General features: G+C 37.2%; 1 protein-coding gene across 1 annotated transcript in view; it reads left to right on the top strand.

Moving 5' to 3' along the window:
- The window catches only part of LOC136857368 (transcriptional regulator ATRX), a 605,506-nt gene that overhangs the window by 393,929 nt on the left and 198,611 nt on the right, over positions 1–12,966 (top strand). Inside the window, exons 19-20 of the mRNA XM_068225161.1 lie at positions 1,782–1,945; positions 8,649–8,812. Coding sequence (XP_068081262.1) covers positions 1,782–1,945; positions 8,649–8,812 — 328 coding nt within the window. The remainder of the gene's footprint in view (positions 1–1,781; positions 1,946–8,648; positions 8,813–12,966) is intronic.

A 12,966-nucleotide genomic window follows, 5' to 3' on the forward strand; every position in this document is an offset into this window, starting at 1 on the left:
TAGCAAGTTTGAAATAGAATTGACACAGGGCATAGATGAATTGCATCATATAATAATATTTTTGTCCAAATAATTGTAACGCCACAGATAGAAAACAAATGATATGAGAATGAGATGTACTAACAAATGAATGCTCTTTCAAAATTATCAAAATACAGGATTGTTATGTGAAATATAAAAGAGGAGGTGTTTGAGGCAGAGGGGGTGAAACCTAAAATGCATTTAACCCTGGTTTTAAATCCCCCCTTCCCTCAAATTTGTAAATTGACATGTTTTTTGTTTAAATTGACATGTTTTTTGTTTAAATTGAAATTTAGAAAGGTAGACTGGGAAGTTTTGAAATAAAAACCCTGTATATTTCTAATATGTTTTTAAATACAGTAGAAGTCTGTTATAGCGAGAATTCACAATGACGGCAAATTTACTCGCTATAGCGGATTGTCGTTAAATCCGATTTATTGTAAAGGACGGGGTGGGGAATGCCACACGACAATCAGTTTGTTCAAAACTTGTGTTTTCATGGAAGATATCCACACTACGACTTATTCATTAGGAATTTTTTGAATTCCGGTACAACATGAATGCATATGTTCATTTTCATTATTTTATTTTTTTATTTTTTAAATTTTTTTAATACATGCCTTGCCTGTACTTGGACTTCGACTGATGATGGTCTCTGGTAAGACCAAAACTAGTTTCAACAAATACTTTTTTAAGGTTACAACAAACAGTATTGACCAGTATTGAAATTTTTATCTTTAAATGCATTAGAATTAAGCGATCATTTACTTCAGCCTTTATTTCTAACGGGTTAACAACTGTTATTGGCCACGTAATTTACACATTTATTACAAAAACATGTTCTCTTTCATTTCAATTTTTCTTTACAGAACAGCAGTCGACTGCTATTACTAATCCAACATTCCCTTTGAATGTCGACGAGAGAGCTCGCTAGCGCACACAGAGAACGATACTGAAGATGATTAATCGCATTCTGTAGCAAACGATTCAGTTTTCTTATTCAAACAACATCACCTAACCTGATTTAACCATATATGTATCATGAAAACAGCACCACTAGAGAAATTATAACCTTCTCGCTATACATTTACATGGGAATAGCCTCTCCGAAATTTAATCAGACGCAAAAAATTTAAACTAACCTCTGAAATCAGTGATGCAGTCGGTCATATCTTGAGGCGTATCACATTCTTACTTAATTTCTGCATATAGCATTATGATTAAGCGGTCGTTTATTCAGCCTTTATTCTTAACGAGTTAACAACTGCTATTGTTTAATATTATGCATTTATTATGAAAACATGTTGTCTTTCATTTAAAATTTTATTTACAGAGCGGCAGTTGATGGGTATTATTAGTCGACTCCGACATTGCCCTCAAACGTCGATAACAATATGACCGCTTAAGTGCATAAATGTTTATAACGGGGAAAATAGCGTGCACTTAATCACTCGTAATAATGGATGCATCAATAATATGGTTTTTGTTGTAAATGAAGGATAATGCACAGTTTCATATAGGAATTTTCAAGCAACACAAAAAATTGTCGTTATAATGGCGTTCTCACTTATATGCCGTACTCGCTATAGCGGACATCAGCTGTAATTTCTTGCATTATGTGTATACCTATTTATGATGAACTTTGACTTCATTACTTTTCACCTTTCACTGTTTTGTGCTGCTGAATATAATGAAGCCTGTGATGTGATTAAGCATGATGTGATTAAGTGGTTAAGCATGTCTGTGTGGTTTCTGTGCAGGTAGTGACACTGGTCCACACAGTGATGAAGTACAAGGAGACCAACATAAACACAGTCTTGATCCTGTGCCCACTTAGCACAGTGCTCAACTGGGTCAACGAGTTCAACATGTGGCTCAGAGAGACTAATAAGGTTGAAGAAGTTGATGTCTATGAAATATCAAAGTAAGAATTTTATAGCATAGCTTTTATCTTTTAAGTGACCCTGGATCCGAAAAGTCAGCAAAAATTATCTTTTTATAACTTCGAATAGAATAAGCTTCCCTTAATCCAAACACATATGTAGTAATAATAATAATAATAATAATAATAATAATAATAATAATAATAATATGTTATTTGTTTTTACGTCCCACTAACTACTGTTACGGTTTTTGGAGACACATAGGTGCCAGAATTAGTCCCGCAGGGGTTTTTACCTGCCAGTAAATCTACTAACACAAGACTGACGTATTTGTGCACCTTCAAATACCAACGGACTAAGCCAGGATTGAACCTGCCAAGTTGGGGTTAGAAGGCCAGTGCCTCAACCGTCTGAGCCACTCAGCTCAGCTCAGCCAGCACATATGTGTGTGTTCCTGTAACAGAAGTGTATTTGAAGTGTATTTGAACAGGGCAGGGCCATACTCAAATTCAGTACACTTATTTAATTGCTTACAGGCAACAAGGCAGACACAAAGGTCTGAATGATGAGCAATTTTGCAAGATCATAAAACTTACTGAACTCTTGCCAAGGGTGCCAAGGTGTTTGGGGGTGGGGGTGCAAAGTTCAGCAAAACTTGATATATTGTTTCTGTTCTATAAAGGAATAATATTCTAAAGGTAAATAACTTGCTTTTCCCTGACTCCTTGGCTAAATGGTCAGTATTGAGGCCTTCAGTTCAGAGGGTCCCCGATTAGATTCCAGCCGGGTCAGGGTTTCAACCCTGTCTGGTTGATTCCTCTGGTTCGGGGACAGGCTGTTTGTATTTGTTCCAAGACTCTCCTCTCCATATTCAGACAACACACCACACTATCAACCAACACAGAAATATGTAATAGTGAATACATCCCTCCACACGGGTTGGCGAGAGAAAGGGTATCCAGCCATAAAACAGAGCCAAGTCCACATTTGCAACGGTTCATATCCACAGCCCCACAGGTATGGTAAAAGTGATTGTAGAGATAGAGCTACACCCAAATAACATTAACAAGGAAGACGGATTCAAGTTATCAAATACGTGGAGACTTTTACTCCAGAAATATATGCGTAACACCACCTCGGCATAGCGTGACGCACTCAAGAAACTGTCAACAGAGGGTGGTGAATCAGTAATTTCCCTCGTATCCACCACAACACAGCGCGACGATTCCTGAGTCCAGTTAGTGGGGGGGGGGGGGGGGGGCGTGAATAGTATGGTTGTAACTTCAACGTTCCTTGAAGAATTTTTTTTCTCACTGTTGGAGGCAGACCTTCACATGCCCTGATGATTGCCAATGTAATTTGGCAGAAAGCTTGGCTTTTTTAAATATATTTAAGTGGCTTTAATCCATTTAACTTATTTATTTATTTATTTATTTATTTATTTATTTATTTATTTATTTATTTATTTATTTATTTATTTATTTATTTATTTATTTATTTATTTATTTATTTATTTATTTATTTAAATACAATGAACCATGAAAACCTATGTTCGTTAATAAGAAAGTTAAGTTTACTTTTACAGAAATATTTTTAAATATTCCTGGAAGTTTTTTTTTTTACAGATTTCATTTTTTTGATCAGACTAATTCATATCAAAAATTCAATTCCCGGAAGGAAACCATAATTTAATTTCATTGATTGTAAATGTTAAAATTATTTAAGCTCTTTAGGCCTTTTAAATCGTGAGATTACCAACGTTTTGCCCTAGTGTAGCAGTGGGCTCATCAGTTGGATTGCTTCACTTTTCCAAGATGCTGGTGGCTAGAGCGCCATTGAGACACCACTGCAAGCCTCTTATGTAGGACAAGGCAGTGACGTCACTGCCCCACGGGTACAGTAAAAGTGATTGTGGAAAAAGAAGAGGTAAACAGTTTACTTTTACAAAAATATTTTAAAAGATACCTGGAATATTTTTTTGCGGATTTCCTTTTTGCGATCAGACCAATTCATGTAAAAATGCTGTGATGTCACTGCATTATCCCACATAGGAGGCTTGTAGTGATGTCTCAACGATGCGCTAGCCACCAGAGTCTTGGAAAGGTGTAACAATCCAACTGATGAGCCCACTGCTACACTGGGGCAAAACATTGGTATAATGTGAATTTTAAAAACTTAAATTTCACTTTTTTATCACATCCATACATGTTTCGATCCTAATTGGATCATCTTCAGTAGATTGCTAAAAATTGACATTTGACATCGACATATACTGTATCATAGTCAAAAATATTTAAAATTGAAGCAAGAATAATTATGTGAATGCTAAAATGTTCTTACTAAGAGAAAGTTTATACTCTTACTTAAGGAGTCATATTAAAATCTTCAGTGGCACTGTTATCCACTGGTCATAATATCCCCTTGATGTTTCATTAGTTTAAAGTCTGCTAATTGGACCAAGCGATATCTGATTATTAATTGATGTCGTAGGTTATGAATTTCATTGTGATCCTATTGACAATTGATCACTATCAAAGGGTAGAGAAGGGTACACCTGTTCAAAACCATTATGTGAATACTTCCTACACAGCTAGTAGAATTCGCACGCATTTACATCTAGCCGGTCTGAGGGATTAGGCAAGTTTGTCACCCATGATAATGGTGTGTTCATAAGTGGCCTGGAAGTCTACTAAATATGTTACAAATTCTGTTTTAAAATGTGACCTTAATTTAATGTTGTTCTCTTTATTCTGCATTCTGTAGCAACAAACAATGGCGTTTTAACGAGGTTTAATTGTATTTTCCTGAACATTTGCTTTAACCTAATCCCGTATAACACTCTACTATGGTTTCCTTTCCTACGCATACTTTCTCCAGATACCTAACAGTGGAGTGCCTCATGACCAGAGCTTCAATGCCACCTCTCTCTTTAGTCCCCTCTCCTCCTGGTGTACCTTATCTTGCCTGACAGTTACAGATTTACTGATCCTTATCCCCCCTCCTTTTCTCTCTCATGAGCCTGTTCCACCTCCTTCTTTCTATCCTGTATTCTATGTTTCCGTTTTTCTCTTACCTCCATCCTCCTCTGTAATACTTCCCTGTTCCTCATCTTTCTTCTGCTCTTTTACCTGCACTTACTCATACCGATTCATCACCGATATCTCTTCTGAACTTTTTCCCCTTGGCACTCAGTTTCTTCCCCCTTAAACATTAGCTCACATGTCTTCCACAACTTCTCCCCTTCCTTCTTTCCCTCCCTCTTGTGTACCTACTGTATCATGTACATTGTTTGATGGAGGCCTACCTGCATTCCTTTCCTCTTACGAGTCCTTCTCAAACTTTCTAATTCTTCCCTCACACTCCTCAGTGCCCACTCACATCCACAGTCCCTACACCTGCATTCTGCAGCAATTCTATAATAGTCAACACAGAAATATGAAGTATTTTAAAGAATGAACATAAATAATATAATGTATTCTTTGAATTAAAAAAAAAATAATGAGATCAGAGAAATACTGTATAATACACTACGATTACTCTATTGTACACTGCAGTATTGCACAGAATTCAAGAACTTACAGGAAGGTCAGAATTGTGACCGTATTCACAGTTAATGTTTTGAGTTTTAAATTCCATTTATGGAAAAGAAAGTACCATTAGGGCATTAAGTAGACCTGCTTCTGAACAGTGTGAGGACTGGAGATTTTCTTTGGGTTGAGGGTGAAATTTCTTTTGTGCAGTTGGGGTGCACTGAAAGCACTGGCATTTCAAGTATTTATTCACCATGCTTAACATTACAAGTTTCACAATTTATACAGAATTTTTACTCATTTCTAATTGGAATAAAAATGTTTTAAGCAGGGTTTGGAATCGGTGTAAGAGGGTAATATTATGCAGAATTATATACGAAACATCCACAGGCTGTATGAAAAAATGAAGAAAGAAAAAATAAAGCAATGATTGGGAATGCATTATGAGGTTTTACCTTGGCTATCACTGAAGTATTGTGTTGTTTTCATACATTCTGTTTAGCCATTTTCTTCATGATGTTCACACAGACAGGCAGACATACATACAAATATTGAACTGAACCTACTTTCGTCTTTTGTACACCTAATCTGAGAAAAACGTTTCTACAAGTCGCCCATTCTTGGCCAATTCAATGAATATTGAATTTTCACAACTGCATATCATTTACTACATGTAGCCTATATAAGAAAACATAAAGGTCCAATAATGCTGCCTTGTGGAACTTCCCTCTTAATCATTACAGCAGGGTCAGCCAACTGCGAGTATGTGTGATGTCAGGTAACACGTCACACACTCTGCTCGGTCAGCGAAACGAAGCACTTAGTACTGTAACTGAGAAGTGAAGGCTAGAGGGGCGAGGGGAAATGCAACTTCATTTGTAGAGGGAGGCCCAAGGGCTGCAGGTAGTACAATGCGGTATGTGTAGTACATATTACTCTCCACATAATTTATTGTAACGTAACTTTGTTATGAATTAATATAAAAGTTATAAAGCAACTTTATTCCTACATATAGAATCTAAACTAACTTTTTCCTGTGAATCTTCGGAACTGATGTTGAACACAAAATTGCTGTGTGTTACAATATCACCCACTGTAAAAAATAGTGCTAATAGTAACAAACGGCACAGTTTTACAACAAAAATAGTACAGAGAGTAATCTGTAAACTCGAAACGTACGTTTTATCTCATGATATCGATACTCAGTTGCCACTCGTGGGTTTCTTTGATTTTTGTAGTCTTGTTTCGTTTATTAGTTTTGCAATATTTGGAGTTAATGTTTGAGGAAACACTTAAGTTTAAGAGCACTCTTCAAATCATGATCTGACAACTGGCTTCAATATATATTTTTTTTTGTTGATTTAAAATAGAAGAGATTCGTTCACAGGCATACGTGGAACCTAATATACTCAACATTTCCGCTGCAAAACTATGCAATCGGGAAAACCTTTCTTTTTAATATTATGATCCCAACTACTCCAGAATTGTGCCCTGTCATAGAAGGTGCACCATCTGTTGCTATTGAAACTAGTTTGTTCCATGGCAAAGAAGCATTTTCAACAACACTTACAATGCAGTTGAAAATGTCCATGCCTTTCTTGGTATTCTTCATAGGCACTAAATCCAGTATTTCCTCCCAAATTGTTAAGTTTTTGTCAACCCCTCGTATGAAAACGGCTAGCTGGGCTGTGTCAGAAATATCTGTGCCCTCGTCAATTGCTAAGGAGTATGCCCAGAAGCTTTTTGTCAGTTCTGATAATTGTAGGTGGACATCATCAGATAGGTCTTGAATTTTTTTCGACACTGTGTGCACGGACAAGCTGGTAGCTTCGAACTCTTGAATGATATTTAGACAAAACTCCTCACCTGCTAGAATTAAACATTCCTTTATGAATTCACCACCACTGAACGGTTTAAGTTTCTTTGTAATTAAATATGAAATTTTATAACTCATTCGAACTGCTGACATACTGATCGAATGCACGTCATGGTTATTTATTTTACCTTTTAGTTCTGTAATTACACGTACCCTTTCCTCGCCTTGATACTGATCATAATCTGCAGCGTGACACAAACTTTTAACCATGCCATTTTCAGTTGTAGATAACGTTGATCTAGACTTACTGTTAGAGTTATTAGATTTACAGTGTGATAGAGAACTAAGAGATACATTTTTAAATAAGAAGGATTTGTGTGACTTGTTGTGAAAAGTGTCTATAAAAGCCGTAGCCACCAGCATGTATGGCACTTCACGTGTTTACTACAAAGCGAGACTGTCTCTTCGTCTCCAGTCTACGACAGCGGCTCCCCACCTTCTGCGCTCTTACGTCACATGGTCTCTCCGACGTCACACGGTCTCTCTTACATCACACGCCAGCCAGTTGGCTGAGCCTGCATTACAGGATCAGATAATGCTTCACCTACCGTTACGCTCAGAGTTCTGTTTTCTAGAAATGTAGCCACCCATTTAATCTTTCTTTTGTCTAGTCCAATAAGCACTTATTTTTGTGACTAGTCTCCCATGATTTACCCTATCAAAAGCCTTCAGTAAGCCAGTAGCCATACAGTTCATTTGACCCCCGTCCGGCTCCTTGGCCCAATGGCCAACGTAAAGCTCTTCGGTTCAGAGGACCCCGGGTTCAATTTCTGGCCAAGTCAGAGTTTTTAACCTAAATGGTTAATTCCCTTGACTCAGGGACTGGGTGTTAGTGCTGTCTCCAACCTCCTTGCAACTCACTCTCCTCACATTATCCTCCACTACAAAAAACATGCAGTTTCCTATAAGGGCAGATGCCACACACCCTCGTTTGAGGATCTGCATCAAAAGGGCTGCACCCGGCTAGAAATAGCGCACTAAATTATTATTATTATTATTATTATTATTATTATTATTATTACTTTTTTTTTTTTTTTTTTTTTTCATTGTGTAGTTAATATCTCTTTGGTATGTACTACATGTACTGTGCACTACCTAATACATTGAAAGACTGTTTCAAGAACTGAAGGAAGACTCCCCATACTCATCAAGTCTAAGTAGAACTTGACAAATGATTGTGAATATCAGAAATTGTTAAGTTAACTTCACAAATAAGTTGCTCTTACTTGAATAAGAAGTCACTGACTAAGAATACCTGCTTATATGACTAACTGATAAAAATTCTGATTTCCTTAATCTTCATTGTAGTTCTGTAAGTTTTGTTTTTACTTTGTGCAGGTACAAAAGGATTTATGAACGTGCCCACTATCTGAAGGACTGGCATGAAAATGGTGGTGTCATGGTGCTTGGGTATGATATGTTCCGGAATTTGACGGGCATGTCCACCAAGCGAGCTCGTAAGACTGCTATTGAAGCATTCAATACAACATTGCTGGATCCAGGTACATCATTTATTAGTTGCACTCTTCATCACTCAGATACTGTCTTAAACTGAAGTGAATCCGATCAAGAATGGGAATTTTATTTTATAATATTCCATTTACTGTAGTTTGATTGTAATGAAAATTTGAAATTATTTCTGTTTAACTTTGATGGTAAACTTAAAAGGAAGCCTTATCAGAAATGGCTCCAAACAAGGACTAATGCAGACAAGGAATTATATGTTGATAAAAGAAACAGAGCCAAACAAATAATTATTGAATCCAAAAATTAGTCATGGGAAGATTTTGATAATAACTTAGAAAGGATAGGGAAAACAGTGCGGAAACCTTCCTGGACTGTAATAAAGAATCATAGAAAGGGAGGAAAAAATAAAATGAATAGTGTTTTGGGTAAATCCGTTAAACTCATAATAGCGTAGAAGTGAATTTATAAAATTAAATTACATTTTTGAGGAAGGAAGTTTTTCATATTAGTGTTTACTTTGTCTAATCTGAAATTGAAGATTCAGCTGAGGTATAAAATGCACAAATTATTTGAAATATTGTGGCGGGATGTTGATTTTTGAGTCGGTCCCAGAACTCTCTTATGTACTCACACACTCTGATTCACCTTACAAAATTGCAATATTATAATTAGATACACATGTAATCTGTATTAAATGGGAAGCATTTTGATTTCGAGACTAAAAAGAATAGCCCAAACAAGTGACCTCTATGTTAGTGTGTTATTTCACTGACTGAGTGGTCTGTGCTGTGTAAAATGTCACTGCATTTAATATTATCACTTGCTCCAGACCAAAATATGTTAACTGCATAAAAATGACCACAACTGAAACTGCTTCCTATGTTACACATATTAGTGTCAAAATAGTGTTAACTACATGGCTTTAACAGCCACAGGTCAAAAAATAACTGCCTAATAACCCAAAAGGTTCTTATTACTGTCAATTTTTAATGCCTGGCCGTCGAAGCAATGATTGACATTATACTTCAATGGTGAGTACGATTTGCAAACTAAACAGGACTGTGTTGACAGTCTGCTGCTTCTTCTCAATGTCTGGAAAGTTGTGCCAGTTCACCTTACGAGTCCAATGGCACTGCTGTGGCCTGAACACTGCACTCATGCGCGTGCGTGCGTGCGCGCACACACACACACACACACAAACACATATACACCCCTCCCCCCATCCCCCTGCCATCACTCAGGTGTACCACAAGGATCTGTTCTAGTACCACTTTTATTTCTTACATATTGTTGTGACATCTTTGCAGCATATGTGAAATATCATCATTATATTCAGCTTATCATAGTTTGACTCTTAATACTTCAAAACTACAACTCATTTTAATTGGACATACAGGATTACTCAATTTTGTTGTTGTGCAAAACTTACCTTGATCAGCGCTTCTTTAGTGGTACCTTATTTCACAATTGTTGCACACATAACAAACATTGTTGACAATGACATTGGTTTTGCATTGTACATTACAACTTACCGTTATTTTAGACCAGTTAAGAATTGAAAAGAATGATCGGCTACAAGATTCTTGTTGCGATGCCACTTGCACCTTTCTTACTGTAACACGGACATTTCATCATTAATGTATTTTAATTAAGATTCCTTTAGATTGTGTTTAGATTACTAGCTGGGAAATATTCCAGATTCATATTACGTTGATCTGTGGCCTATCTGTGCATTTTAAGGGGGGGGAAAAGAAGCTTTAGTTCAGGTTTTTGATTGGCAGATGCAATAATGTTTGGAGGACAATAAAAAGCAGTAATATTCTTTTATTTTAAAACCATTTCAAAATAGTGGTGCACAACATACAGTTTGAGAAATAAGTTTGTCTGCAAAAGAACACAAAAATAAGATGGAATTCAATGGATGCGATGAAACATAAAATCAGTTGGCAAGTATTAAGTTATTGTCTACCAGTATAAAAAAATAACAGAGAAGGAATGAGTCGTCTGGTAGAATTGTTTCCAGCACTCTCTCTTTGATAATTATTCACTTTGAGTGGTAGTGGTGGTGATTATTTTTTTAAGGAGAAGTACAATTAGGCAACCATCTTCTATTAATGCTAATCACAGTGAAAAATGAACATATCTGCTAAAGAAAGACAAGGCCCACGAAAGGCGTGAAAGACTCCTTAGGCCTCAACACCTAATACTTTGTCTCCTCTTACTATTCACTTTGAAGGCCTTTAACTAGTCAATTTTGAATCTGTACTTGTTGAGTTTGCATAACCTTAAATCAGTAACTTAACTTGAAAACATGTCACATCTCGCAAAATTTATCATGATCATGATCATCATTTCCCCTTATCCAACTCCTGCCAGGTCAGGGTATTTATGGCACTTCTCCATCTTCCTCTTTCCTTCCATCATTCTTCTTCCACGATCTTGTCCCCGTCTAAATTTTGTCTTCTTATGCCGCTCTTCACTGATTAAGTCCACCTTGTTCTAGGTCTTCCTCTTGCTCTCTTGCCGTCACACTTTGCCTCCAGCATCTGTCTTGGAATTCTGTTCTCCTCCATCCTCTTTACATGTCCAAACCACATTAGTTTATTTTTTTCAATTCTCTTATTTAGCTTTCCTATCCCAACTTCCTTCCTAACATCTTCATTTCTCACTCTGTCTTCCCTATCATACTTCTTAGGAATTTCATCTCACTGGCTTGAATTCTACTCTCCCGCCTGCTAGTCAAAGTCCAAGTCTCAGCTGCATAAGTCAGTATGGGTACATAGTACATTTTGTACATTATCTCTTTACTTTTCCTTGGTACTTCTTTGTTCCAAACAAGTTTTTTTACACTTCGGTAGAATGCATTACTCTGCTGTACCCTCCTGCTAATTTCCATGTCCACCCTAGCATCTTGCAGAATTAAGACAAGTTATTTTGGCCTATTTCTTTCATCTACATTCAACTCCCTGTCTGCATTAGTCCTTGTTTGGAGCCATTCCTGATACACCTTTTTACTTTTACGGGCTGCCCTCACTTCATCATTCCACCAAGATGTCTGCTTTTCCCCATTTTTACACACAGTTGGTCCTAGGCATTCCCCTGCTCTTCCTTCTATAGTAGGGCTGGCCACAACGAGGCTCGCAAGCCGCATGCGGCTCTTGACACAAACTTTAGAGTAAAATTAAATGATATAATTAATGGAATCTAACGACATCTTGCGGCTGGCGGCAGTCAGTAGCAGTGATGTGCGGCTTAACGTTATTAGCGCTGTAGGTCAGCCAGTCGCGTTCACGTATAGGCAGTAGCGAATGTCGATACTTTTCTGTGTGCAGTTGTGTGCTGTTTCAGTACGGTTGTGGCTTGGTGTCCGAACAGTTGCGATGCTGTCTAAGAAGCGTAAATATAAAGAGGAGAATCGAGCTTTTAATACCGACTGGGAGGCAGAATTCATTTTTGTAGAAAGAAACGGTGAGCCAATGTGTCTTTTGTGTCAAATAACTTTGTCATAGTTCAAGGCCAGTAATCTAAAACGCCATCGAGACACTAACCACAGCGGTTTCAACAAAGATTTTCCTGTTGGCTCTCAGTTAAGGAAAACCAAACTGAAATCACTAAAGGAAAAACTTCATGGTCAGAGTAGGGTTATGTCAATTTTTACCAAGGAAGCAGATTTGACAACCGAATCTGGCTTCATCTTGGCTTTTAATATTGCAAAAGCAAAAAAAAAGCCTTACATAGAGAGGGAGTTTATTAAGAAGAACATGGCACATTTCTGTTTTAGAACCCGAAAATATGAAACTGCAGAAACTGATCAACGAAATGCCCTTTGATAGACACACAATAGAGAGGCGAGTTTCTGTTCTTAGTGCGAATATTTTTAAAAAATTACAAAAAATCTAAGCGAGTGCTCAGCAGTAAGTCTGTCTCCGGACGAGTCTACTGATATCAAATATAAACCACAACTAGCTATATTTGTGAGGTATTATCAAAGGACTTGCAGGTGGTGGAAGAACTTTTAGACCTGGTTATTTTGAAGGATACTACTCATGGTTGTGACATTAAAGAAGCCCTGGATGGTGTTTTACAGAAAAACTCAGTGCCTCTCCGTAATATTGTCAGCATTGCTACCGATGGTGCACCATCTATGACTGGCACGAAACAAGGGCTTACTGGCCTTTTAAATGCCGAC

Source organism: Anabrus simplex, chromosome 1 (assembly GCF_040414725.1).
Source record: "Anabrus simplex isolate iqAnaSimp1 chromosome 1, ASM4041472v1, whole genome shotgun sequence".
NCBI lineage: Eukaryota > Metazoa > Arthropoda > Insecta > Orthoptera > Tettigoniidae > Anabrus > Anabrus simplex.